Source organism: Aspergillus welwitschiae (assembly GCF_003344945.1).
Source record: "Aspergillus welwitschiae strain CBS 139.54b unplaced genomic scaffold BDQ94scaffold_7, whole genome shotgun sequence".
NCBI lineage: Eukaryota > Fungi > Ascomycota > Eurotiomycetes > Eurotiales > Aspergillaceae > Aspergillus > Aspergillus welwitschiae.
Window position 1 is genome coordinate 260617 of NW_020798701.1, and position 27637 is coordinate 288253.

Here is a 27637-nt window from a genome sequence, read left to right on the forward strand (position 1 = left end):
GCGGAATAAATATTAGTATGTTATTTAAGGAGACGCAAGTTCGCTAAGATGGCTGGGTTGCATGAGGGTGCATCTACAATCCCGAAATTGAAACGCAAGATGCTGGTAGCCAAACCCCCCGTAACCACAAGAATACATAGACACCCACTCTGACGAACCAGGACACTGGAGTTATATCTAATGATGGTTTGTGTCAGAACTCATTGTTCGATATTAGACGGAGAAAAATAGTAGGGTCGTGAATCAAAACCCATACGTGGCTCTTCCAGGGACTGAAGGTCAATCGAGTTATGAAAGGGATAGATGACACTTCGGTGTCGCATCAACAACCAGGGTTACCGAGCATGCATGATCTGATGACACATGGCACATCGAAGGGATAAACTCGATACATGTAACCCATAGCGGGGTCAAACTACCGTTGACGGGAACTACAGAAAGCGATTATACGGAAGGCAACATGAACATACGAATCGAAATTCGATTTGACTCATAAAATATATACACCACTTTTGTTCATAATTCATAGCATGTCCAGCCATATTCTATAGGTTGTGGGTTCATCGCTCATTGGCTCCCCAGGGGTATCTTCTAACGTCGTCCATAAGAGTCCTCGTAGAGAGACCCGATCTATCCATTAAGTAGTATTTGGTCATCAAGCTGTCGTCATCCATCCTTTTTTCATTGCCTTACAGCTGGTCAGCCCATGGGGCAGCACCAGGCTGCATCTGGTTCAGCCACTTGACAAGCTCAATGAGCTCGGCCCGGCGCTCATCCTCCAGCTGGTCCTCGTCGCTGAGAACAGCCTGGAAGATGGGAACGAGCTGAGGAGTGAGCTCACGGACAGTGGGGTCCTCCCACTTGTAAAGCTGGCAGATCATGTGGTACAAGGGGTCGTTCTCCTCGTAGTCGTTCTTGAGGGGAAGGATAGTGAGAAGGACGGGAAGGACATCCTTAATGGGAACGTTCTCGCGGTGGCGGAGGATCATGCGGCTCAGGCAACCGGTAGCATTGTCCTGAAGACGGGAGACATTCATGTGAAGGCACTGCTCCAGACGAGAGAGAATGGTGGGGAACTCCTTGACAATCTGGTCCTTGGCTTCGGAGTGCTCAACGAGACGGCCAACGGCGTAGGCAGCATTGGAGCGAGTCTGAGTATCCTCATCACCAAGGCGGTGGACAAGGAGCTTCAGGAAGCTAGCGGTGTACGGGGTGACAGCGGAACCCATACCGTTGATGCACTCAGCAATGACACCGACAGCGGTGGCGCGCTCAAGAGCCTCGGTGCTGCCAGCATAGCGCATGACAGTCTTTTCGAAGACCTTCCACAGCTCGGCAAAGCTGGCGCCAAGAGCAGCAGCCATACCAGAGACAACATCGAGACCAGTGTCAACGACAACCCAGTCGAACTCAGAAGTCTCCTCACCGGCTTCGAGGGTCTCCTCTTCAGGGCCGAACTCGAGCTGGCAAGGGTGCTTCTTGGTAATGATGTCAGTGATCATGGTGATCACGTTGTGCAGGGTGGTCTCGTTGGAGATCAAGGAAGGACCGCAGTAACGCAGGTTCTCAGCCATGTTGCGGTTGATGTCGGCGACGGTAGCACTAGTTATTTGCGGGTTAGCTTTTGTAACCAGAAGGCAATCATACAGCAGGACAAATGTGTGAATGAATATCAGAAGGTTGTGAGTAAACGTGTTTCACATCATGCACGACTTTTGCGTGTCGGAGTGAGCTGGGTAAACGTGGTGTTCATCATTTAAAGAAGCCCGAGGACGGGCATAAAGGGGCATAGAAGAAGAAAAGGGTTGCAACACATACCGATCATCTTCCTCAGTCCACATCTTAACAGTGGCGGTCATGAGAATTTCACCAAACTTCTGGACCTCCTTGGCGGGCTGGACCTGGAGGGGCAGACCAGGCTGCCACTTGGCCATCTGGCCGCTCTCCTCAGCAATGCAGTACAGCATGGCGTAGGAGCGGTGCAGGGTGCTGATGGTGCTCTTGCGCACGCCCTCGTAGGGGTGTTCAGCCAAGGGAAGGACCATCTCAATGGTCTTCTCAAAGTAGGGAAGGTAAGCAGACTTGGTGTGAGTGACAAGGTCACCGATCACCTCGACGGCGATTTCCTTCTCCAAGGACAGAGGGGTGGTGGCAGTGATGTCATCCCATCCATCCTCATCGTCAACATCAAGATCCTCGATATCACCATCCTCACCGGTAGGCTCATCATCATCGTCATCCGCATCGGCAACACGGACCTTGCGGCCACCGATGGTCACTTCCTGGCCGATGAGATCCTTGGCGGCAGCGCCCAGGGAGACATCGAGATCAGTCTCATCCTGCTCGATGCAAGCGAAAAGACCCTTGACAACGCCATCAAGGAAGGGAGAGAAGTGCTCCACGTAGACCTTGGACATGGCACCCCAGAAGATGTAGGTGCTCTCCTTGAGGCGGGAGTGACCAAGGTGGAGAGCCTCCTCAGTAGCGCGCATGAGAGGCTCAACGTAAGGCTGGTAGCGCTCGGGGCCGGCAGCAGCGGCCATCTCACCCATGGCGTCAGTGACACTGGCACGAAGGTCGAGCTCTTCCTCGCTATCCTTGACGGTAGCAAACTCCTGCAGGAGATGCATAGAGTCGTCGAAGAAGGGAAGGAAAGAGTCGCCAGCAGAAGAGGCGAGGGAACCCAGGGCTCCAGCAGCCAAGCCCTTGATACGGAAGTCGGGGTGCTTGAACAGGTTGTGCAGGATGGGAACCAGTTCACCCTGGTAAGGGGCAACGTCCTTCTCATCGAGACCGTCGACAACAGCGTCAATCGCACTGATACCGGCCTTCATGATGTCGACGGTAGGACCGTCCTCCTCACCCTTGTATTCCTGCATAGCGCTGGCCAGGTTCTTGAAGAGCAGGGGCATGAGTCTCTCGTGCTCCTGGCTGAGGTCCTCGGCCAAGTCGTCGGCCAAGCGAGCCACGGCGTGCAGGGAAGCCTGACGGACCTTGGGCTCGGGGTCAGCAAGCAGCTGCAGAACCATGGGGAAGATCTCCTGCATCTGAGTGCTGATGAAGTCGGGAGCACCCTCGACACACATTCCCAGAGCCATGATACCAGCACGGCGGTAGTCGGCATTGCCATTGTTGAAGTACTGTCCCAGAGTCTGGAGCAGGGGCACAACGACCTGGCTAGGAGGCAAGCTCTGTGCAAGAATGTCAAGGAGACCAAGAGCAGAGCGGGCAGGGGTAATGTCATCATCGGCAGGGGAAGCATCTCCGAGCTCAGTGACAACCTGCAGCGCCGTGCGGGTCAACTGCTCACCAATGCGCATGCCCTGGATCTTGAGCTTGCGGTACTGAACGCACTGCATGAGGAAACTGATGGCCTGGGTACGGACATCCTCCTCCTGCTCCACGTTTCCGGCCAGCTCATTCATGAAGATAACAAGATCCTTGAGGTGGACGGTCAACAGAGCGGGGTCACAGCCCAGAAGAGTCTGGAAGACCTCGAAACCCTGCATGATGCCATCATCCTGCTCACGGGTGATAACATCCTTAAGAACGGCAACCATAGAGGGGATCAGGTTCTGGAACGCCTTCACAGGAGCGACGTTCTCCTCGGAGTCGAGGTACATGGCCAGCTTGCTCAAGGCCATGAGGGTGTTCATGCGCACCTCCTCGCTCTCGGGATCACTGATGGTCTTGCTGAAAAGCTGGAACAGTTCATCAAACTTCTCCTCAAAGCCATCGCCTAGAGTCTCCAGGATAGTGAGCAGGATGTAGATGCTCACGGCACGCTCCTCCTTGTTACCGGTGCTAGCGGCCTGAAGCAAGAAGTTGGGCAGATCAGCCCACTCGCCATCGTTCAGATCGATCTTAGCAATGGCAGAGATGACACGAGCAACCGAGTGGCGGACGAGAGAGGAGCTCTCGCCAACAGCAGCACGCAGAAGTTGTTCACGGATCTGGGGCTTCTGGTTCGCCTGAACGGAAACCCAGTGCTTGACAACCAGCGTCCGACTTTCGACGGCCGCCAGCTGCCTCAGGTTCGGGTCCTCATGGCCGGTGGCGATCTGGATGAGGAGAACGAGAGATTCAGGGCTCTTGTAGAACTCGCGCTGAAGAACGCCCGTCGCTTCCTTGACGTTACCCTGGGCGGCTGAGATAAGCAGTCAGCAACGTCGCCAGGTCGTCATAATGCAGGATGGAATACTCACGGTTCAGGACAATCTGAAGCTGCTGCAAAAAGCGTTGTTGATCCATGATGGACTGTGCAACTCTTCTTTTCTAATGTATTGGTTTGTTCAAAAAGAAAAAAGCCTCGTACAAGACAAGACCAGCACCTCCTTTTCAGAAGGTCCTTGGATTGAATGAGCTGACTGCACACAAACAGACAGCCCACAGGGTATCAAAAAAACAGAAATATAGAACAAGAAAGGGATAAACACAAAGGAAAAGGAAAGTGTAAGAAGAGGAAGAGGGGGAGGAGTGAGGAAAAGGAGAGAAAAGAAGAAGAAGAAAAAAAGTGAATGGAGGGGAAGAAAAAGGGAACCCAAAAAAAAATTATGTTCGGGTGGGCTGTTTTACGGAGATACTCATTTTGCCTACTGCGGCTTAGCGGTATTTGAAGCTGGCCCGGGATACCAATCAGGGGCCGGTTCGCAGGATTGGTAACATACCATACTCCTTTGACTCGGTGCCCAACTAGGATCGCCCACCGTTTGTATCCACTCGGTGCTTTTTTGACTTTATTATTGTATTATTGTATTTTTTCTACTTGTGGTCTACGTCGGTTCAGGGAAAATTTACCACTTGCATATGGTAACCACGACGAGAGTTGTCTGCGTATGCGACGCCTACTCATAGTTACTGAAAGGGCGGGACTGGCGCGCCTGCTTTTCTCCGTTACACAGCCGGAACAATAGTTCGTCCGGGAGACTCGGTACGACCTTCACGATAGATCACGCGTCCCAGCAAGAGCGCCCCCATTATTGTTTATCCGAGTATTCTTACGCGTGTGAATGCTACTACTACTACTACTACTACTACTTTTCAGTGTACACTGAGTAACCAAGTTTCATTGACCCAACTCCGATTAAACCGTGCTAACTCCCGACCATCTTGGTATAACTTTCAAAAATATATAGATGTGGTGTACAGCTTCGTCTGCCGAGTATGGTCTCAGGTCCTATCAGTTGATGGTGGAATTATCAACGGGTTCATAAGACGTGATATCATGTTTTGCTGTATAAGACGGTGCGTTCCGGCGCTACGAGCGTCTAATATTCGTCAGAGTCGTAATCGTCGTCGCCCAGCAGGGAACGGTAGCCCCTGGACGCAAGATTCTCTTCAAGACCGCCATCAGCCCCCGGGTCAGCATAACCTGCGTGGAGATAGTCAGTAAGCGTTACCGAAGTACAAAGTATTGTCGATTGTAAACTTACCCTCGCCACCAAAATAGCTGAGTGCTACTGGCAAGAAGATGAGAGCATGGGTGGCAGCAAATAAGATCAAAGCCAGCCACACTCGGAAGTAATAGATCTCAAAAATCTTGCTGCGAGTAAAGGCCAACACGCATACCCCCAGGAGCTTGGTCACCGTTATACCACTAAAGACACTGCCGCCAACGTTGACCAGAGCTGTCCACGCCCGCGCATCTTTGCCCCGGAATTTGGTCGGCACCTTCTCCATAATGGCACGGGAAGGAAACATGAACGCGCGAGCAATATGTGCGCAAAACTCTACTGCAATACCAACGCAGATAACAAGATTCACCAGTGAAACTGCGTTAAGCGACACGCCAGCTACGGCCATGGCACCCATAATGTCAACCAGAATCATGACAACGGTCGTAGTGACCACCGCGCCAGTTGCCACGGATCCAAGGATGATGGAGGTTAATGCGAAGATGATCGCAACAGCGAAGCCCAGTAATGTACCCGTGAGCCGTACGATGGAGACGTATTGGTCAAAGAAGATGTAGGTTTTGGAGTATGGGAATACATCAATTCCATGCTCCTTGGAGATGCCATCGGCTATACGACGGGCAGAAATGTATGACTTGATGAAGTCATCTTGCGTCCTCAAGGGGGTGTGTGAGGTCCGGAAATGGCTGGCGTTGGTCATGACGCGTTTCTGGTCGATAACAAGGGCATTGCTGTAGGGCGCCTTGCCTCCCAACGGGCAGGACGCATCGGTAGGAGATTCGATCCACTTCTCCACATAGTGAATAAATTCATCTCCTTCAGGCATACCATAAAGCGAAATATTCCAGGCGGGTGTCCTGTCTTCGAAGCAGATCTCGTCACCCTCTTTGCAGCAGTCTTGTTGGGGGTTAAGCCAGTAGAAAAAGTCATCGATCCAGCTAGCCGTGGATCCTGAGATGTATGAGACATTAGACCGTTTCGACTCCTGCTCGAGCACAAAGGGCAAAGAGAACTCCTCGCATGTCGTGAAGCGTCCGCAAAGTTGTTGCTGGTGGTGACGTTCAGTAACGTTTACGTTGCGTGTCACAAAGTAAACCGGAGGCCCACTTCCAAAGTAAGCGTCCAAGTCATTGAAGTATTGGATGAGATAAGAATCGCTTGGGAGAGCGATGCGTTGGTCCAGGCCAAGAGCCACTTTGGGAATCAAAGCAAGCCCAGCAGTCAAAAGGCCAAGGAAAGTAATCACAACGATGACTTTGACCCTACGTGCAAGGAGTGAAGATGCATACACCTTGCGTATAAACACCTGTAGAGCGCTTTCGCCTTCCTGGTGATCAAGAAGCTGGTCTTCAGACATGCCGGAATGCGCTTTACGGACGGTCAGACACGGGATGCAATCGGCGCGGAGGCTTTCAACGCGCCTCTGATTCAAGGCCAGAACCGAAATGAACATGGTGATTTGCAAGACTGCGTTGATGAAGACTGCACCAGCGGCATAAACAGCGAAATTCCTCACAGCAGGCATCCCCACAAAGACACCCATGACGAAAGCGACAGTCTCCGTAAGTGCAGATAGGAAGATACTGGGGCCAATTCGGCCCACGGCACGGGCGATCCTCTCATCAATCTCTTCATCAGGGTGACTGACGTTGATTCGTTCAAACTCGTGAACAATCAAGAAAATATTGTCTACACCCACCGCCAGAACGAGGAATGGAATGACCTCGGCAATGATCAGGGTGACCTTTATGCCAGCTGCAGAAAACAATCCAACCGACGCCGAGACTGACATCAGAACAATGAGGATGCCGACAATTCCCAGGGTGAACTTGGACTGGACCAACGCGTTCGCAGGATTGGTGAACAAGGATTTCCACGTAACTGTGACAGAACCCAAAGCCAGGGATGCATATAAGAACATGATGATATAGCTGATGACCACGATTTTTGCGTCGGTGTTCGTGGACTTGTTTAACTCTTGCTCAACACTGATCTCCGTGGTGAACGAAACACGTAGTCCACGCTCCTTGGCTTCTTCTTGCACCACTTCCAGAATGCGTCTGAGGCTATTTTCCCAGTCAATGGCATTAGCTTCACCTTCTGTATCCTGCGCGTGGTTGTCCACAACCCATGTTGTAATCAGTGCTTGGGCGTCTAAGACGTCTCTTGACTCTCCATAGCCGCCCAAAATCATTTCTGGCCTTAGTGGTTGTCCGAAGTCTGGGAGACAGCTCACATCACCAGGTGAATCCGCGCAATGCTTAAGCCGTGCCTCCCACGTGTCTGGGTCCAGATTTGCCACCGATCCTCCAAAGTAACCAGTCAGAGACTGGATGACACAGGCTTCACCGGTAGGCTTTGTGCAAATGTCATCGAGGATTAGCCCTCGATCAAGAGAGATCATGCGGCGCACTCGAGACTCCACATCAAACCACCAACTTAGAGTGTCGTAGCTCAGAACGCTCCCATCCCCTGAGGACGTGTCATTAACGAGAAACGCTTGTTCTGCCCGGTAGAACGGCCCGAAATTGGCATCGAAGTAGGCCTTTTCTTGTGCCGCTGCCGAGGTGGGACTTACCCAAAGACGAACTGGGTCTGTCTCCACGGCAAATCGGAACCAACCAAGGCTCAGTAAAACGACCACGACAATACTGCAAATAATTGTGATGGCGGGAAACCGAGCGCAGGCACCACCGATTCTGTTGAACATTCTGTCCAGCACAGAGTTCAGCTTATACACACCGTTGGGCTGCTCGATATAACCACCTGCACGAACAATGTCACCTTCGTCCTCATCATCACTAGGGGCGGGATCCTGCAAGAGTCTGACGCGTTCGGGTTTCCGGTAGCGGCGTTCTCGGTAGGTGAAATAGCTGGAGAAAGCGACGACAACCAGTAAAAAGACCGAGTAGATGAGGATGACTGCGAACGACAGACAAGGCAATAGGCCAACATGGCAGTACTTGTCTGTTTCTATGGCAGGTAGCTCCGGGCACACATCGGGGCAGTCAACGCAAGAACAACGGAATGCCTCATCAGCGTCGTTGCACGCCTTGGGCTTGATTGGTAATGCCTTCATTCCCTCCGGATCTGAACCCGCAGGCTCGGTCTTGAAGTTAATCTGGAATGGGCTCCCCAAAAGCTTTTTGTCGCCCAGGAACTTCAGAAATTGGGAGTAGTTCTTGGCACCGCCACCGATGAAGTCGATGGCTTTACCACCTGACGCGCCATTCTTGACATTCTTGCAGCTGTCGTAGAAACCGCTTTGATACTGTTCGGACCAAATGTTATCGATTTCGGTGACAAGTTGTTTTCCGCCGCGGGCCTCGTCTATATCGGTGACGTTGACGAACAAGGACTGGTCAGGGGAGCAGGTGAACGTGCAGAAGATGTTGAAGAAATTATCCTTGCAAGCGGGACATGACGCGATGATACCTTCGGCGAGTTTGAGATTCTTGGAGAGAGCATCGATCTATAGCACGACAAGTCAGCAGGGTTCGATGAACCGAAGATGTGGGGCGTCCATGGAGCTTACTTGCTCATCCAGACAGCACACAGGGCCTTCTTCCCATTTGCTACCACAGAGATCTACCAGCTTCTTTCTCACCGCTGGTTCGGGCTGTTGTGCCAGGCCATTATCCGGACAGGGGAGCTCCCCACCAAAGAATGACTTCTTTCCGCAATGGCCCCGGATTGCACAACGACCAGGCTCATGGATGTTGGTGAAGCCTAAGCTCGGTTCCTCCCGGGCCCACGATTGAGGGAGAACGCCAAGACTTGCGATGAAGGGGATTAAGCGGAGTCCCCGCATGATTGGGGGCGTAGCCGATAGGGGAGGAGCGAATGGAGCGATTGATTACATTCAACAATGATGAGATAACGGGTGAAAGAGTTGGACGGATGGGAATGAAAGAGTCGGGGTTGGAGAGGAAAGGAAGTAAATAGAGGAGGCGCAGGTCGGCAGGGAGCTTCCGGGATGACGATAAGCGGCGATGTACGTAAGCGGCGGTGGTTGGCCTCACCTGTCGGGCGCTAACGTCAGGCACTCCCCGCGATCATCCAGGAACTCTGTCAGGGACAATCAAACGAAGCAGAGTTTACTAGAGAATCTAAACACCTTATACGAGTAGGTTTGAGTATCTGAGTTAATTTACCTATCCCACATTCAATCCGAGTAATTTGCATGATCACTGCCAAGGTGTTGTGAGCTTATTTCCGTCATCAAACTATATATCTATTGCCGACTTGATCGGTCTTGAGATTCACCGGACCATCACCCGGTCATGCGACATCCACTTGACCGGTAGCTGGTCACACTGCTAAGAAAGTCAGATGATGATACATGGCCAGCTTGTCCAAGTTGGCTTCTCTGCAGAATCTCAGCAAGGGAGAACCGTCCATTTGGCAATGACAACTAATAATATAGTTACTAATGACAGTGAAATACCACCATTCAGAAGGTCTGACTAGGTTTCGTAAAAGCACTAGTACCTGAAACAGCCGATAACTAGAAGTTCCTAGGAGGCTGCGCCATATCAGCCTGTCCCCATGTTAACAATAGGCCGTTGATCGTATTGTCCTGGTGCCAGAACTCCGCATCGCACCTGCGGTGGACATTACTGGATCATGCGACGTTACAAATTACATATTTGAGACCTGTCACGGTCTATCTTGTCGAGGCCATTGACAGTACTGGATTCGGTCTCTAGCCGAAGCAAGGGCTGACGGCTCGTGCTCTTTCTATCCATTACCCTGCTCCTGGAGCCTATGACTGCTAGCCTTGTCCTTATTCAATGAAAGGAAATCAGTTATCTTGTTTTCTACATACTACTCCAGCAGTTAACGGTCACGACTTCTTGATCATCTTCTCAATCTCAGTATACAGCTGTAGTCTCACGCGCTTTTCACTCGTTGTTGGCTGCTCAATTGCATACTTATCACTTCGACGTGGCTGCAAGAACGCCAATTTACACTCTGATTTGCAGCTGATATTACATACACTGGATCTGAACTTCTAATTACCCGGTATCTTGATCGCACGCAGTGGCCTCGACGAGCGACCTAGTAAGGTTCGCCGTGATACTGGGTCTGCCAGGTCGGGACGCGATGTTTCTATGCTCTTAGCTCTCACGGTCAAGATATACCACGCAAGACCACTAAGGTTCACTGATAATGCCGAGAAGGTTTTCAAGGGTCTTAATGAATCTTTGACTCTTATGACTACAGGGTTGCGTTACCGTTTCATACACTTGTCGTGGATGCCTGCCAGAGCCACATACCCAACATCCCACTTCTGGTTCCCTCCTGGAGCTGGGAGATAGGGCTATAAAATAATCAGAATATATTCTTGAATGTCCATCTTTTAGGCGTTTCCTCTTTAACAAAGCATCGTACATCTTCACTGAGGCCTCCCAAATTCACCACTACTGACGGCTGACGTACGCTTACAACTGGCCAACGAAATTTTCGCATCCGCTAGTAGTATAAATCGTTAGGTACAGCTGTGGAGGCAAAGGTTAATATCTGTAGCCCAATGTCTCTCAGCCCTATTGTTACAATGTTTGGGGCCAAACATTCTCATTCGAACGGGCTGAGTGGATCTGTGGGGTAGCAGATCAAAACAGGTTGGGGCAAGCGCTACTATCATGACTAGTTGGTCCCACAGTTTCATAGGAAATATCAAGATCTCGAAAAGCTGCCTAGAACTACTAGAATCTTAAAGTTTCTTTGATCCAGACTTTGGTACTTGCATTAACGGCGCACTTGACAAAAAGGTTACTTGTACAGGGGTTTTACTGCTGTACAATCGGCCAGTTACCGCGGCAACGTAATGCAGTTCGCATGACAGGCTTACACATCCTCTACCAGTTCCCCAGCAAGGCTCACACAGCACAACGAGCCTCAAAGATTATCAATCATGCTTGATTTCATAGAACAAGCAAGCAAGGTCACGGCAAAAGATCTAAACATGGTGACCGTCGCGCTTGAGACCCGGTTCAGGCATATGGCCATTGTCGATGAGAATGCTCACGATGGTGCGAAACTTCAACAGAAAGCTAAAGTATGTCCCACCCAATGATTCATCTAGCTAAATATGAGGGCACGATTGACGACAGAAAGCAGACCACGACTTCGACAACACGACCGGTGAACCGTTCTCTACGACCAAAGAACTGCGAACCAAATCCTCCTAAGACTGCGACCACCGGTCCTTCCCAGTCCGCATCAACGAAAGTCCAACAAAGTCCCCCGAGGACAAGACATCCACTCGCTTCTGTAGTGTCGCAAGTCTCCGAAGATGCTTTCAATGAAGATGACCAACATGCCACTACTGATTCCAAGACACCAACTGCACGTCAAAGCTCCACACCCTCCCAACCTCCCCGACAGAAAGAAAGACAATCATCAACTTCACAAGCTCGCCATCCTCTGTCCGTTCTATCACAGGCACCGAATGCCGCAGTCAAGCGCGAACAACACTCCACCAAGCTTACAAGACAGCCAATGCCCAGACTATTACACTTAGGCATGTTCGAAATAGGCAAAGCGCTGGGCAAAGGAAAGTTCGGACGGGTCTACCTTGCTCGGGAGCGAGACAGCGGATTTGTTTGTGCTTTGAAGGTACTTCACAAGAATGAAATTCAACAAGGAAGGCAGGTGGCCCGCGAGATTGAGATCCAGAGTAATCTGCGCCATCCTAATATTCTTCGGCTCTACGGCCACTTTCACGATAGCAAACGAATAATACTCATATTGGAGTTTGCGGGTAAGGGAGAGCTATACAAGCACTTGCAAAAGGAGAACAGGTTTCCGGAGTGCAAGGCTGCGCAGTACATTGCGCAAATGGCGAATGCTCTGCAATATCTACACCGCAAGCATGTTATCCATCGGGATATTAAGCCGGAAAATATTCTTGTTGGTATGCATGGGGAGCTCAAAATGTCGGATTTCGGCTGGAGTGTCCACGCGCCAAGTGGTCGCAGGCTTACGAAATGCGGCACACTGGACTACTTGCCTCCTGAAATGGTTGATCCGAAGAAGTGTGATAAGCCGTATAATCAGAAGGTGGATTTATGGTCCCTTGGGGTTTTGTTGTATGAGTTCCTCGTTGGGAGTGCTCCATTTGAGGATACGCCTGTCATGACGCAGAGAAGGATCATGAAAGCGGATATGGTAATCCCTTCTTTTGTGAGTCTTGAGGCAAAGGACCTTATCAGGAAGGTAAAGTAATCGTCTCTTTCATAGCAAACAGGATGCTGACAGTACCTAAGCTTCTTGTCCTTGACGCGGATCAAAGAATCACCCTGGAAAAGGTCCGACAACACCCTTGGATTATCAAGTACTGCTCCCAACATGCAAAGGATGAAAAGAAAGAAGAAATACCTGATCAAGAATCGTGAGTCAATAAAACCACTTCAAAAAAAAGGAGCCCCATAAACTGCTGGCAGTAATTCACTATATAATGATAGATAGCTGGAGTAGACGAGTCCTGGAATTTGTTCTAACCTTCAGCCACTGGCACCTGCTCGATGCACATGTTCATCATACATAGCAGTATAATATGGTATAAATCCACTCAACCTTCGTTCAAGCAGGTCCTGCTATTGGCATCGAACAGAGATCCCAGGACTAAGGAACCTGAACACCATTACATGGCCGGCTGTATCAATTCTTTGAGCTATTTTACTGCATCAGAATAGAAGGGGTTGGTTCGCAAGTAGTCACGCGACGAGACCAACTGGAAGTAAAGATATAAAGCATTGGCAACGGGCGAGCCGCACCATGTGAAGAAAGTTCCACTGTTTAAAAACAACACAAAAACTTGTCCAGCTTCAAATCAACCCTAAGAAATAAAACTGTAGAATAAACCCCAAGTATAAAAGCAATAAAGCAGGAAAAACAAAATGGTAAGACTGGGGTTCGAACCCAGGCTGACTTTCGTCAAGCGGAGTTTTAAGTATTCCGAACAAGTAAAATCCGAAATACTCTCTTAAGCCGCTCGCCTTAACCACTCGGCCATCTTACCAGCATTGTCTACGGATATATCTTATTTGCTTTGTAGCACACCGAGGTCATCACGCTCGGATATATCCGCATGGCAGCCATCCCGCGGGACATCGCTGCTATATTATTTCCTGCTTGGGTCGGTCAGAACTGTCTTTTGAGCGGTATGTCAATAATAACCGTTACTTGTCAGTGATATTAGAGTAGGCTATTTGCACGGGGCAGAAAATGTACTATGAGAGGGGTACAAGCTTCATAATTTGAGTCGCATAGTTCCCATTCATCCTTAGTTCAGCTGTAGGCTATGAAATACACCGAGATAAAACCATACTCTTTCTGACGACAACCGAATAGAAAGCTACATAAAATCGTCGCTTGATAGGTCTGTAAACTCCGCAAAAGGACAGGCGGCCAGCATGTCCATGTTATCATTCACGAGATCCCAAAGCGATATGTCAGATGGGTTCAAACGTCGGTAGCCAGTCCCGCATCTGCATAGGAGATCATTGTGTTCTGAATAGTGGCCTTCATGAGAGAAGTCCCCCCAAGCGAGTACGGTAACGTTGGGCAGACCGTCTGCACTGAACGCCCACTTCGCAAATTTGTATATCTCAAGGGGAGGGAACGATGGATCTATCTCGGTGTTTATTTTTTGCCTTTGCAACCATTACCATTGGCGTTTGGAGTACACTTACCACGTATGTTCGAATAATACATACTCACCATCGCCTTCCCAGTCGCTCTGATGTGCAGAAGCTTGCATAAAGGTCTAGCCTGCAATATTTGTAACTGACTGGCCTTGTGGTCTGGTTAGTAGTAGCTACAGGACATTAGACATGCACAATATGCACTCACTAATTCACTGGGTGGTGTAGAGGATCCAAAACAGGCTAACTGTTTGTCCTGCAATAATCGTTCCAAACCCGAAGGCCAAGGCATACCTTCTCCACCGAGGATCTGGTTACCTTCGTCCGCCAAACTATGCATGACGAGACGTGTCAGAGAGCTGCAACGGCAAATTGTACTTATGAGAGACTCCCAATTGATGGGTCTGCGGAGCATGAGACAGAGAATCTCTAATTTGGGAGCTCTTTCAATGAAGTTGCAGATTGCCTTCATTGTGTTTATAGGCCCACAGTTGGTAAGAACAAGTTCGAAGCTTTTAAGCTCTGTCAACTTCCCAGAGCTTGATACCAGTTCTAGCCACTTGAGGGATCCTATACATTTCCGCAGCTTCAAGGTCCTCAGGTTCACAGTATTGAACAAAACCGGCATATCGATGGCAGCAATCTCAAACGATATAGCCGACAAGTCAAGGTATTTGAGTGACTGTAAAATTATTTTCTCATCTTCAGCTTTGGGGTTCATAATTCTCTGAAAAAGGAAATTGTCTGGCATTGCTTCGTCGCTCTGTCGGCGAAACTCATCGGTCCAAATATCTTTTGCGCGATACCAGTCGACAAGATCTAGTGTAAGCGAAACTAATTGATTACCATGAGCTCTAATACAGTCCTTGAGGCACTCGAAGTCGCTATACTTGTTCAGGCCTTTCCAGGAGAGGCTTCTCAGGTCTGGGAACTGCACAAGGTCAACAGAGCCCACACCATGATCACAATAAATATCCGTGTGGATTATGAGAGACTCGATCTTCCTCTGCTTTCTTAGAAGGGAAAATTCGTTAGAAGATAGTGTAATGTTTGGAATGCACTGTCCAAGATTCCACCGAAAACTTCGTAATTGGTCATCAAGGAACTGCAAATCATTTAAAGCATGCATCAGGTCAACGAATGGGCAGTCATCATCGGATATCTTGAAAGTTAGTGCGCTTTCAAACCACTGAAATAGTGGATCATGGCATCACTTTGCTTACCTCGCTATATGTACGTTCATCATCTATCCCTTCAAAGTAGTCGCATAACAGCTCCTCGGGAACGGATGCGTCATCTTCGACTAACCACATCTCGTCGTAACGCCAACAGTGCGCGCATGCTCGGTGATGGATCGGCATTCTCAATTCAAGCTCTCGTATATACTTCACGTATCTTGTAGGAATTGCCTTTACAGCCGCAGTCAACTCAGCAAATGACGAATTCGCAGCAGTAAAGACTTGGCACCGATAAAGATGGGGGGTAGCACAGTCCCACAGGCGGGTGCAGACCTCACATATTTGCTTCAAGTCCCTGTGGCTGGTAATCTTGGAGGATAGTTGAATGAGGCCGGATTCAACTCCAAGGACAGATTCAGAACTCACATTGCTGAGTATCATATTCAAAAGTTCCAGGGGAAGAGTGTCCAGCATCTTGGTTGACCTGTCAAGATGACAGGTGTGATTCAACTGAGACAAGAAAGTAACGTAAACTCGTGGTCGGTGCGCGATTAGAATGACCTGATACTGAAGGAGGACGCGGGAGATTCTGTTGGTCGAGGCCTTGGTTGTCGGTTACGGAAGACGGTCGGTGCAGGAGAAGTAAGGTTGAGCGAAGGCTATTAAAAGAGAGAAGAGGTAGAAACACTTGATGAAGTGGCTTATCAAGATAGGCAGGAGTGAATGATCGGGAGGCACAGAGATTTAAAAGGACTCTCTTCCCTCAGTTATCCCCTGTTCTATCAGTCATCAATCTTTCAGTTTCTTGTCATCCAACTCTAATCAGCTGTCACTCTCAACAGTCACGGGAATCTCCTCAAATACTACGGTAACACAATGAAGTCAACGCCAAATCCCTCTCTGGCAAGTTCAAGTCAGAGAACCAGTCCCACAGCTAATCATCCATAATTCCCCTCTCACGTGAATGGATCTCACGAAGCTCCAGCTGCCTTTTTGCCCGGGTCACCGAATTGCAATGGGAAAGCGATTTCCGTAGCATAAAACAATGTTTTTGCCGGGGTTGAGATCTGCAGGCCAACAAGACCGAAAGACCGATGAATCCTGCAGCAGTAATAAAGAAAGGGCGACCCTATGAGCTAAGGACCGTATGCGTTCGAGATGCGACAGAGCGATTAGACTTTGAAATCTACATATCCTTAATCCCTGAACCCTATTCCAAATGCTGAGTGGTGACATCGTCGGAATTAGACTTGCATTCTCCAGTCTAGTGGCAGCTTTGTCCCATGGCCAGATCAGAGCCCAAATTGCGTCCGATCGAACGGTTTGTTCGTTAGAGGTAGTAAATGCTGGTCCATGTTCGGAGTCAAACAAGGCCTGTGCGGATCTATGAAGGTATCTTGTACACCACTCCATGTTATTCAGTAACATTGATAGCGATTGCTCAGCATCATATATACAGTGTATAAATTGATAGAAATAGTATAGTAAATAATCGAAGAACTCCTGCTGGAGTAAAGTCGAAACACCCGATGCCAGTGACCGCCTGGTCGGGCTCCCAAACGGGGCGGTTCAGGCGTCCCGGAGCTTGACCGGTTCGGGTTCCCGACGGCGATGACTTCTTTACTTAACAGCCCTGGATGCGTCTAAAGCAACAATCTTTACAATCTAGGCATTCAAACTGCAAACGAGGCCATGGAGAACCCGAGGACGTATGACTTGTCAGACCTTGACAAAGCAGGCTTCACCAAGACCGTGAAAGTCGTCCTATTCTATGACCTCCAGGCCACTGTTGATCCTGAGAGTGTGATTTCCTCTTTACTGGAGGGAGTCAAGCACGCAACTCACCTACTACCCTTCATGGGAGGAAATCTCCAGTTGAATGAGTCTGGAAGGCTCTGCATCGTAGCCTCCCCTGATAGCTCGGTGCAAGTCAGCATACGTCGGTTCACGAGCACCGAGTGCAACCCTTTCCATGTCTTGGCACAGGACTCGTTCTCTCCCAGCAAGCTGGACTTGACTCGATTCCTCCCAGAAGAACCAACGGCCAAGCATCCAGTCTGCCTAATGCAAGTCAGCCTCATCCAAGGAGGCCTGGCCGTAGGGTTTCGTATGGACCATGCAGCTGGGGACTGGGTATCTCTCGACACCTTCATCTCGCTTGTCTGCCAAAGCAGCAAGGCACACCAAGAAGGTTTGACCATGCCAACCTATACTCCAGACCTCAAAAGAGACCCTTACAACACCCCGGCGCTCAATATCACCCTCTCGCGAGAAGACCGACTCGCTCAACTTCCCCTGTTCCACATCATCGAAAAGAGCAAGTTCCAAGTCAAATCACCGCCTCCAACCCGCGCCGGTATCTACCGCATAGCAGAGCCCACCATCCAACAGCTTAAAGCTCGATGTGCCCAATACCTGGACCAGGTGGAGTACGTAAGCTCCTACGACTGCATATCCGCCCTCGTATGGATCGCTCTCACCCGGGCCCGTCTGCACATCCATCCCGACCAAGCCAACGCTCCATCGCGCTTCGTCCACCCCATCGACGTCCGATCCCGCGACCCCGAACATAAAACCTCGCTCCAGTACTTTGGCAACGCCGTCATCGGCACCCTCGCTGGGCCAGTGCCCGCCACCACACTCATATCCGACGGGGACCGCAGTCTTGCCGCAGCAGCTACGAAGATCCGCCAATCCATCCACGCCGTTGACATATCGAAGATTGGGCACATTACAGCGTTGCAGACCTCACTCGCAGACACTCAAATACTTCTTCCGAACGCTGACTTTGCGGGCATGGATCTGTTCATGAACACCTGGTACACCGGGAGCGCGGCTAAGTATGATCTAGGAGGGGCACCACGGCCCGTGGCTTTTCGAGTGCAGGCGGGAGTGCCGGGCGCGTGCGCGGTAATTCTACCAAATTTCTATGAGAGTGATACGAGGGTATTTGAGGTTTTCGTGCAAGCTCCGGAGCCAGAGCATGAGGCTCTGATGGAAGATGTGGAGTTTTTGAAATATTTCGAGCAGGTTGCATAAATGGATCTGGGCGTGATATGGCAGGAACGTTTGTATCGTTAACCTGGAGGGTTTGCAACATCAGTATAAATGGAACTACCGATAAGCTAACTAGTCAACTAACGTAGTTACTCAGCAGAGTGGTACATTGTCAGCTACTACTTCTCTATCACAAGGAACATGAAAGGTCCTTTACCACTTACTCCTGCGCCATCTGCCTCTATAGTTTTAAATACCGATAACGGACTAGCACTTAGTCTGTATGAGGCATTTTCTAGGGGCTCGGAGCGACGGATTATTGGGGAAGACCCACAGACCACCGCAGCCATCGCCGCTGGCCTTCTCTATGTTGGGCAAGGTCAGCAACGGCGCCAACGCTCGACTGGGCTCACTCATGCAAGAGCAATGCCCTTGAAGCCTTGTTTTCTCAAGAACAATATGCTAATTCGCCCATGATAACCGGCTGAGGTACGCACATGATCACATGGTCGATTTTTCCTCAGAAGCTGGGTTGAGAAACATCAGCCAATTGAACGCGTGAGTAGCAGTAGATGCAGCCTAGATGCAGCGGTACTATTTTCTATCCACATCTTTGCTTTTCGGACCCATCACGTGGTAAAACCCACTCGACTCTCATCGTCTGTTTTCCATTGCTGTAGGCAAACCAGTACATTTTCTATGAAGTGTGGTTGCAGACCGCGCTACAGCCATTCATTTCCAGCCTGATGGGGTCCTATTGAAGTCCTCACGTAGACTGTAGTCTGCCTCGTTTTCCTGGGTGGCTCGGCTTGATTTAGGAAATCCAGCCTTTCATTGGTCCAATACTCGAACATGCCTCATGCATGTAAGATGGCTACGTGTACTTCGCTGGGGTCTCTGCTTATATTTCGGGCGATCCAGCGTTATGTTAACATTCAGCATTACGGAACCAGTCTCACCATGTCAGAAATAAGCGAACTCTGCCGTTCGTGCAAGACTATTACGTTCAATGATCTAGAGAGCGGCTTCACACACCCTTTGACCTATGAACAAAATTTGATCAATGGAAGTTTCTGCCGGTTTTGCAAGCTTATGGTTTACTCCTTCAGCAAATTACAAGCTCTTGAGAATCCTTTTGAATTAGAAAATAACTATGACAAGGTGGCTAGCCAGCTCCGGGTTGCCCCGGCCATTTCGCGGATAGCCACCTGCGAAAAACCCTTTGTTATTGATCTCTTGCACCAGCCTCCCAAACATCTACAGTGGCAGCCATTTACGTGGGAACAAAGCGGACAACTTAAGGGAGCTGTTTGCGATGGGGCTACTATTCAAGCTAATGCGCCCGATGGTAACTTTGCATTTCTTACTAAAATGTAAGGGGGGGTTACCTGACAAGTTCCTAGAATCTCTATATCTAAAAAATGGATATGTCCGGACTCGCGAAGTCATCGCCGCTGACTCGGAAAAAAACTTTTCAGCCCTTCACAAATGGTTAAATGACTGCATAAAACATCATAAAATATGCAAGACGTCGTTTTCTGGCGAAATCCATGATGAACAAAGTTCACCTCTACTTCCTCGACGAGTGATATACACCGGATCTGTTGACGACTGTAGATCACCACGTCTTGAAGAAGGAGGTGGTCGGAGAGGTAAATATTTTACCTTGAGTCACCGATGGGGAAAGCGCAAGTTGTCTTTCACAACAAGTTCAACGCTAGCAGATAGCTATAGAGGGTTGGCTTTGGAAACTCTGCCGTGCACATTTCGAGACGCCATACTGGCCACTCGCAGACTAGGAATACGGTATATATGGATAGACGCACTGTGCATCGTCCAAGATGATCCAGACGAGTGGAGGGAACAGTCAGCCCTTATGGGTAGCATTTTTGAAAATTCTACCTGCACACTTGCAGCCGTGGATGCCTTGGAGAACGGGGACGGTGAAGATAATGGTCTCTTTCTAGCCCGCCCAGTCAACCCACTCGCTGTTGAAATGAATATCCCGTTCACCAAAACACTTGCAGAGCGCGTTATTTCTCGCGTTCCCGCTTTCAAGGGTTATCCTTGTGTTTGGAAATTCAAGTGGCTGACTGAGATATCAGGTGATTCAATGTCGGATAGTCATTCCAACTCTGGACAATTGGATACGGCGATTTCTCGCAATCGCCTTGTCCTGCGACCTCGAATTATGTCTTCCTATTATAAGATGGACAAATCTGTTTGGGCCCGCCGTGGCTGGGTAATGCAAGAACGTGTTTTGAGCAGACGTATAATTTATTTCACAAAAGACAAACTCTACTGGGACTGCTTGAAGATATCCGAAGAGGAACAGCATGCTGAATCCCTCGGATCACCCCTCAGAGCGCTTGATGATGCAGCAACCGGAGATAGCGAGAAACCAAGAAGGGTTTGGGAGTTTATTGTGTCTGAGTATAGCAATACTATACTGACATACAATCGAGACAAACTAGCAGCTCTCATGGGACTGACAAGGAGCTTTACAATGAGATACAACTCCGAGAACTATGCCGGCATTGAGGGGGATGCGACGGGTTTTGGCCTGTTGTGGCACGCAAAAGACACATTTCTTGACAAATATCCTGATTTCCATGCTCCATCGTGGACATGGGCTGCCTATAATGGCCCCGTCAGCTACAATATCACGACATACGCTGATACCCGCCATGCTTTGGCCAGCCGGATCAAATATAGCATGGATTTTTCTTGCCCCCAGCGGAACAATCAGAACCATTGCGAGAATAGCCCATGCTTGTCGGGACTTATATCGTTGGAGGCACCAATTGGAATTACTTATACTAGTGGAAAGCGTCTATATGGTGATCCATCACTACAAAAGGACAGTGACCTACTTCCTATCCTTGGACATTCCGTCTATAGAGAGATGATTCCAATTCCCCGCTACACTGAATGCAGGCAATTGGAGGTGCCCCTGAGAACTTTATCTCTTCCGAAACATACAGCAATTCTGTCTGATGAAAACGGGCGGTCTAACGGCTGGTTCATAAGGGACATTCAGAGAACCACAACCGAATTGGGAGACCGACTTGTTCCACTTCACTTTGTCGCAATCTGCTCATGTGAACGTCCGAATAAGCCAGGTCAAGATACACAGCGAGTGCTTGGTTCTTCATCTAACTATAAAAACGAAATATGCATCGACATTATCTTGCTCGAGCCTGCCAGGGAGAAACGATCATACTCCCGCATTGGGAGAGGACGACTTATTCTGGAGGCCTGGCCAGACCATATGCGGCCTGCGGAGATAAACATTGTGTGATTGGTAATTTCTCATATTCGGGATAGCTTGTCGAACCTGCCACAGGTGGTGTATGTAAGAATGTGAAAGGCAATAGCCCCACAGCAATACCGATCAAGAGATCTAGAAAAGGACAGAATATAGTAGTGCAAACAAGACAGATGTTCTTCATCTAGCATAAGTAACACATAGGATTATCAACAGGATACAGGCGTTAATCAGTTAATTAGAGACTCTTCTCTCCATTTTACCACCCACTATCTAGCGAGTAGGAACCCATCGGCTGTTTGTACTTTGTAACGGGCACAACTCGCCAGGTAGGTTTGACCGGCCCATATCATACCCTTTGCATGATCATCCCTCAACTGTGGACCTGAGGAACCATTAAAATGAAATTTCTTCAACCAGCAGGTTGATTAGTGCCGTAGGGCCGCAGTGGCCTACCAGGTACCAAGTCAGTTTGGGTAAAGCACATAAATGAGAGCATATCCATGCCTCTGGTTATCCTACTAATCTTTCTATCTAAAGTATACCTGAGCCTCCACGTGAACATCTGTGTCGTCCATCTGATCATTGTGATTCTCGTTTACCACTGCTGATCATAATGCGATCCAGTTATCATGAGTAAGACATGGTGGTGCTATGAAGAAAGAAAGCCTCCATGACTGACGCACACCCAGTATCATGCAACTCGGGACTGTTGAATTCATTATCGGCAAAAGCTGAATGTGCTCTGCATTCATGCTGCGTTGACAAGCCTTTTCCCTGTATAATACTCAAATCCGACTGATGGTCATCTCTACACTCAAAAGTCCAACAGGTCGAAGTATAGTGTGGAAGATGGCAGCATAGCTGTGTCAATCTAGGTCCAAAACATCCTCGCTCCAGTACCCTTTCTGTGAATATGCAAGGGAAGTGGCTAGTCCCGCAGAACCGCAGTAGCTTGCCAGACACAGCGTACATCGTTTAGGCTGTGAAGGTAATTAATGGCGTACTGCTGCCTTATATTATCATCCTAATTTACGTATCTAAACTGTGCCTGAAGGTGGATATATCTGCTCGTGCCCTTCCAATCCTCTGATAGCAGCTTTCATGGTGTTACCCAAGTATCACGAGAAAGACTGGTACCGGGTCACAGAGAGAAGAATGCTTCTAAGGATTACTAGCTTAAAGAAATTTGCGATCTTGGACGTTTGGGTTTCATTATTTCTTGAGTTATGCGAAGATATATGTGGCTCAATCTCTGGTTGAGTTATGTTTTAGCTGCGAAACGTGGATTTCGGAAGGACGCTGCATTCCCAAGCGAAAATTCAATACCCTGCCAACATCGTCCCCCGACTCGGATTCCAAACATGTCCCAACTACCTTCCCACCCTGTTTGTATGGACCACTTATACCAATGCCGACTTCCACCAATCTCAAAAGTTTGGAGGAACGCTGTCTGACGCCCTCAGTCGAGAGAGCAGTAATTTCGCATATGCCGCGGCAACCGCAGCAGCATATTTCTGCCAGATTTTGTTTTTGTGGGAATCAGCATAGTCACAGATCCCCCGAATGACTAGGCAGGGGAAGCTGTTCACGATCCCCGCGCCTTCCATCTCAAAGCACAGTACATTGTGCTCCCGCCCTAACATATCCCGCTTTTCGGCCGATCTGATGAGTTTGTTCCCAGATGCAATTAAGCCATAGTGCACTTTTGGATAAGCTGGTGTTCGAGGGGGTCGTCGGATTTCACACAGTGGGTTGCACTGGTCACAAGATTCGTCGCCGCCACTATGCATGTAAGAAGATGCAAACAGTCTATCCTTGATGGCTCCGGGGTATTTATACTGGGGCTGGCGCTCCTCAATTTGCCGAATATATTCCTGGAGTGTAGAGGATCCACCCGGGTCTGACTCAAGCTCACTTATCAGGGCCATAAGGTGCGCAGGGGGAGGGCTCAGGCAACCATTTAGCTCAGATGCTCCAAATTCGAGGCATTTAATCATGTCGTATGGCAGGACGCCGGGATATCTGCCGCTAGCCTTGCTGACTACAATGTCACCTAAGCGTATTTGATACTTCTCAGAAGGTACTCCAGCTCCGATACCAACCAGAAGGCAGAATCTCAAAGCAGGGAAACTGCGCTTCATATGGGTTGCGACAATTGCAGCAGGGTTTGTGCCGTAGGTGCCTAAGGGAAGACATGCAGCAACAACATTATGCTTCGCGATGGATCCCAGCGCATAGTAGTTGTCATCGTTCTCAGAAATAGGCAGGTTCTCATGCGTTTCGTCAAACAGAGCACGTACTGCCATGAGCTCAATATGGAGGGCGCATATAATGCCCAACTTGTAGTCATCTGCATAACGGATATGCCTTGTCTCGTACTTTCTGCTGGCCGCAAAGACAAAGTCATTCCTTTGACCGGATGTTGTACGCGATTGTTTTATGTACCGTTCTACGTCCGGCTGATACAAATCAGATACCGAGTCTTCACTTTCCTTGGGTCCTGTTGAACAAAGAGTTGTTGCAAATGTATTATCTTCAAAATCGGAGTAAGCTTGGTATGAGTCATTGCTGATCAGAGTGACTGCCTTTGCGGGAGGTCCAAAGTTGCCCCAGTACCATCGGTCCCTGGCGCTTTGGCCGAAGATGACCGCACCTGGAGGTTCCGGGCGCACAAGAACGTGGCTGGGGAGTTCGTGCCGCATGATTGAAGGAAGCAGAACTTGGACAAAATCCGAGTGCTTAGGGATTTCAGTTTCAGTTTGCATGCCACATGAGCACTGACTGAACTTCTCGTTGGTCACCGCCCAGAATGTGTCGTGACAAAGTCGCATTGGTCGGGTGTCATAGTCTCCATATTGCTCCATTATCTTGTAAAGGTCCGCAACTGCAGCACCGAGATACGATTTTCCATGTGGCAGTGTCGCCCATGAAGGGCAGTATGCATCAGCAGGCTGAATGATTTCATCGAACCCTCTGCCAAATAGGATGATTGCGTGTATGGAGCGAGCGAAGTCGACCCAGGACCGACCATCTTCTTCCAGGTATGCTCGCCGTGGATATATGGGATCTCGCTCTAGAGCCATATCAGTGAAATCCCAACCATCCAATGCTGACCTCGGCTGCTTATAAGTGTTGCCATCTGGACCGATCGCTTTCACCTGGTATGTGATCGCTCTTTCCAGGTAATCATATAAGTCCTCTATAAGGTCCTTCAATGTGTGCTGATCATCCCCTGGGTAAACAGGCAGTTCAAGGTGTGGTTGACTCAAGAGCACACTAAGGGCGGAATCAGATCGGTGAGAAGCAGATGTTCTCTGGGTTCCCTCATTGTATAGACACAACAGACTAGCGTTGCTGAGGTCGTCCTGCCGTAGAGACGTATGAACAAGGTGAAGCAAGGCGGCGGCTCCATTAACAAGCCAACCTCGCTTTTCTGTAATTTCCCAGAGAATTGTATATTTCTCCGATATCCATCTTATCTTCTTAACGTACGAGTTGCGCGGGAGCTTGATATCTTTACGCCCAATCCTAAAAGCTGAACTTCCAATAATTCCATACGAAGCAGAGAGTGATGCGTTGCTCAGAATACAGTCTCCTGAGGGACGGGGGAGCCTCGAGTTCCTGATGTTATAGCTAGCATCAGCTTCGCCTGTGAAACCAGTCAGCATAGGCAGCCTTATCATCGATAAATGACAACGATGTTGACCTACCCGCGTACATCCGTGCAGCCGGACACCACCCCAAAAAGTGTCGCGCTTTTTCTAGCTGTTGAATATTGAGATCGAGACGGGGAAGCTGCTCGCTTTTGAGATAAGAAATATGGTCCCCATTTTTCTGGTACAGAAGATGCCATGTGACTGAACTTTGGCTGCATTTTGCAGGGACCAGCATAGTTGAAAAGCCTTTCAGAATAACTCTCCCGTCGAAGTAATTGATCTTGCGCGTGCCTGCGAGTGACGCCATCATTTCTAGCGGGATTTCAAGGCCTTTTGAATGTTGTTCCACCCTCCGTCGTATCGGGAACCCTTCTACGACAACTGGCGATCCGAACAATTTGTGCCAGCAATCACCATTCGCAATCTCGCGGCGGTCTGGCTCATCGTATACTTCAACACCAATATCATATAGATAAGTGGTCTTCATATTCTCTTCGCCTTTTTGGTGGCTGATCTTCACGAATTTGATGAAGGGTCTGTTGTAGGCAACGGTGCCCGGACTGAGGGAAGAGGACCGTAGCGCGGATGCAAGCCACGCAACCTGCTCTCCAATCTCAGCAAGAATGGGCGCAGTCCCTCGAGCATCAACCCAGACATCAAATGACGAAGCCTGTTCTATGGACGGACGGCTCGAAAAGGCAAGTTGAGTGCCATCAGCTAAAACGTCTGGCAGATACATGAGTTTGAGAATAAGTTACTGTTGGACTGCGCTTACCGGAGCCCTTCCTCTCCTCAGACACGAGGGCTTTCATAAGCTTTATCACACTCGGGCCTGTTGATGGCCAAACTTGACGTAAGTACTCCCCGCAAGTCATCGCCTGTGCCGACATGGCAGAGCCGGTCAATGTAATGACATATTCAATTGCCTCCTCTGGATCGTCTTCGTAATGTTCGTCTAGCATGAATTTGAGCGGGTCCCACCTGATTCTGAAACTGATGTCGAAAACTTCCGCTGGCTTTTGTTCATTGATGCAGGGTGATACTGGGAGGGATCCCAGTATAAATTTCCGAATTTTTCCCAAAAGGTCCGGCTCAGAAGGGGCGAAAAGGCACTCTCGACGAATATTGTTCAATAGCGAAGTGTATGCAGATGTTCTCCGGATAATAGCCCCATAAAACTCGATCCCAGGCAGCTCGTTCGCTTCAGCTTCATCGTCCGCTGCGATATTCATAACAAGGCACTCTTTTTGGTCAGTGTTTCTCGCAACAAGCGGTTGTGATCTAGGCGCCAGACCATCGGTCCTTCCATGCCGGAGATCCATAGCATCGTCTAGAGTCAGTCTTGCCACGTCTCGATAAGGTTGGTCCACTGTGTTATCGGCCAAGCGTTCCTGGAACGTAGTAGCGATATCCCTATGACTATGATATTAGCGCTTATGCCCAATGCTTGTAAGGTTCAGAGAATTCTACCATCGATACTCATGGATAAAAGCCATCACGTCACGGTAGGCCTGGATGGACGAAAATTGACCTAAACCAAGCGCAAACGTTTCCAAGAGGTCTGGAAGTATTTTATGAATGTGCTCAACCACACCACTGCCCAACTTGTAGGGTCGAACGGCATATATCACTTCATTCGCAAGTTCTTCTAGGTAGCCCTGTGGTATTCGCGAGATAGTTGAGTGGACACCATGAGATTTGTCATTCTGGGGGGGCCTGTCATTACGCTCAGTGTGTTGTACTCTCTTTTGGAGCAACGCCGCGTTGTCCAAACTGAGTTCGAAAGTCTCCCTACCCCCGCTGGAAATCCTCTGTCCCGCTGCCGCAGTGACTTTGGCACTGTGTTGGCCGTAGCCCTGCTGCTGCCGGGGCTGGAGAGCTCTCCGCGCCTGACCAGGATGGCCGGGGGCACCCAAATTGATGTACCGTAATTTTGCTTCCATTGCCGATACCTCTTTCGACTGATTCTGGGGTTTGGACGGGGGATATTCGTCATGGTCAATCGGTTGATACGTGATCCCGCCATCGTATCCATCATTGTAGTCTTCGTTAAGTGAATTGAGAACAGACTGAGAGTGCAGTGGAATTTGCCCCAGGGTGATTCCGGTAATTTTTACGACGTTTGTTCTCTTCTTCCTGGCGATGGATGGCGTAGCCCACGTCGAAGACCTCACGGAGGTTGATGGCTCCTGGGGAGCGGAAATCCATCGAGCGCTCCAGGCCCGCCGAGGGCTGGTCGGACAGGCGAGCGCTGGCGGAGGGGTAGGGGCCCTGGTCAGCCGCAGAGGCATCCAGAGCTTGTTTCTGCACATGGCGTGAAGATAGTGGTGTCGCGAGCGGGGGTGCGTCGGTCTGACGGATCCAGGGGTGGGCCAAAAACTCTTTAATCGAGTACCGCTGGTCAGGGTCCACCATCAAGAGATGAGAGATTAAGTCCTTAGCAGAATTGGAGATATTATCCCACCAAGGT

General features: G+C 49.4%; 7 protein-coding genes and 1 non-coding gene across 8 annotated transcripts; 3 read left to right on the top strand and 5 right to left on the bottom strand.

Moving 5' to 3' along the window:
• Positions 1-461: 461 nt before the first annotated feature.
• BDQ94DRAFT_138621 (putative importin beta-4 subunit) lies at positions 462-4500 on the bottom strand. The gene is made up of 3 exons (XM_026765266.1): positions 4206-4500; positions 1819-4147; positions 462-1602 (listed from the first exon to the last, which is right to left on the bottom strand). Exons 1-3 carry the CDS (start codon positions 4249-4251, stop codon positions 690-692), a joined length of 3288 nt encoding a protein of 1095 aa, XP_026629148.1. The 5' UTR covers positions 4252-4500; the 3' UTR covers positions 462-689.
• A 526-nt stretch (positions 4501-5026) lies between these two features.
• Positions 5027-9327, bottom strand: ncr1 (sphingolipid transporter NCR1). Its single transcript, XM_026763771.1, has 3 exons — positions 8950-9327; positions 5433-8886; positions 5027-5371 (listed from the first exon to the last, which is right to left on the bottom strand). Exons 1-3 carry the CDS (start codon positions 9223-9225, stop codon positions 5268-5270), a joined length of 3834 nt encoding a protein of 1277 aa, XP_026629149.1. The 5' UTR covers positions 9226-9327; the 3' UTR covers positions 5027-5267.
• An 807-nt stretch (positions 9328-10134) lies between these two features.
• Positions 10135-10517, top strand: BDQ94DRAFT_138625 (uncharacterized protein). Its single transcript, XM_026765267.1, has one exon. The coding sequence runs from the start codon at positions 10208-10210 to the stop codon at positions 10430-10432; it is 225 nt and encodes a 74-aa protein (XP_026629150.1). The 5' UTR covers positions 10135-10207; the 3' UTR covers positions 10433-10517.
• An 865-nt stretch (positions 10518-11382) lies between these two features.
• Positions 11383-12815, top strand: BDQ94DRAFT_185300 (serine/threonine-protein kinase ark1; the record flags this gene model as incomplete). The annotated part of the gene is made up of 3 exons (XM_026774848.1): positions 11383-11475; positions 11538-12635; positions 12686-12815. The coding sequence occupies 3 exons, from the start codon at positions 11383-11385 to the stop codon at positions 12812-12814; spliced, it is 1320 nt and encodes a 439-aa protein (XP_026629151.1).
• Positions 12816-13319: 504 nt separating this feature from the next.
• On the bottom strand, positions 13320-13440 carry BDQ94DRAFT_t86. Its single transcript has one exon. It is a non-coding gene; the product is annotated as a tRNA-Leu (tRNA).
• Positions 13441-13700: 260 nt separating this feature from the next.
• BDQ94DRAFT_185302 (uncharacterized protein) lies at positions 13701-15717 on the bottom strand (the record flags this gene model as incomplete). Its single annotated transcript, XM_026774849.1, has 4 exons — positions 13701-14051; positions 14114-14224; positions 14360-15170; positions 15289-15717. The coding sequence occupies 4 exons, from the start codon at positions 15715-15717 to the stop codon at positions 13777-13779; spliced, it is 1626 nt and encodes a 541-aa protein (XP_026629152.1). The 3' UTR covers positions 13701-13776.
• A 1218-nt stretch (positions 15718-16935) lies between these two features.
• Positions 16936-18282, top strand: BDQ94DRAFT_167758 (transferase; the record flags this gene model as incomplete). The annotated part of the gene is made up of 1 exon (XM_026770882.1): positions 16936-18282. The coding sequence occupies one exon, from the start codon at positions 16936-16938 to the stop codon at positions 18280-18282; it is 1347 nt and encodes a 448-aa protein (XP_026629153.1).
• A 4417-nt stretch (positions 18283-22699) lies between these two features.
• BDQ94DRAFT_185304 (uncharacterized protein) lies at positions 22700-27479 on the bottom strand (the record flags this gene model as incomplete). The annotated part of the gene is made up of 5 exons (XM_026774850.1): positions 22700-25160; positions 25222-25893; positions 25943-26580; positions 26638-26873; positions 26910-27479. The coding sequence occupies 5 exons, from the start codon at positions 27477-27479 to the stop codon at positions 22939-22941; spliced, it is 4338 nt and encodes a 1445-aa protein (XP_026629154.1). The 3' UTR covers positions 22700-22938.
• Positions 27480-27637: the final 158 nt, after the last annotated feature.

Coding starts and splice junctions, on each gene's coding strand:
- BDQ94DRAFT_138621 (XM_026765266.1), bottom strand. CDS start 4,251: ATGGATCAACAACGCTTTTTGCAGCAGCTTCAGATTGTCCTGAACC. Junction 4,148..4,205: donor GCTTCAGATTGTCCTGAACC/GTGAGTATTCCA, acceptor TGCTTATCTCAG/CCGCCCAGGGTAACGTCAAG. Junction 1,603..1,818: donor TGGACTGAGGAAGATGATCG/GTATGTGTTGCA, acceptor GCAAATAACTAG/TGCTACCGTCGCCGACATCA.
- ncr1 (XM_026763771.1), bottom strand. CDS start 9,225: ATGCGGGGACTCCGCTTAATCCCCTTCATCGCAAGTCTTGGCGTTCTC. Junction 8,887..8,949: donor TGTGCTGTCTGGATGAGCAA/GTAAGCTCCATG, acceptor GTCGTGCTATAG/ATCGATGCTCTCTCCAAGAA. Junction 5,372..5,432: donor CAGCTATTTTGGTGGCGAGG/GTAAGTTTACAA, acceptor ATCTCCACGCAG/GTTATGCTGACCCGGGGGCT.
- BDQ94DRAFT_138625 (XM_026765267.1), top strand. CDS start 10,208: ATGAAAGGAAATCAGTTATCTTGTTTTCTACATACTACTCCAGCAGTT.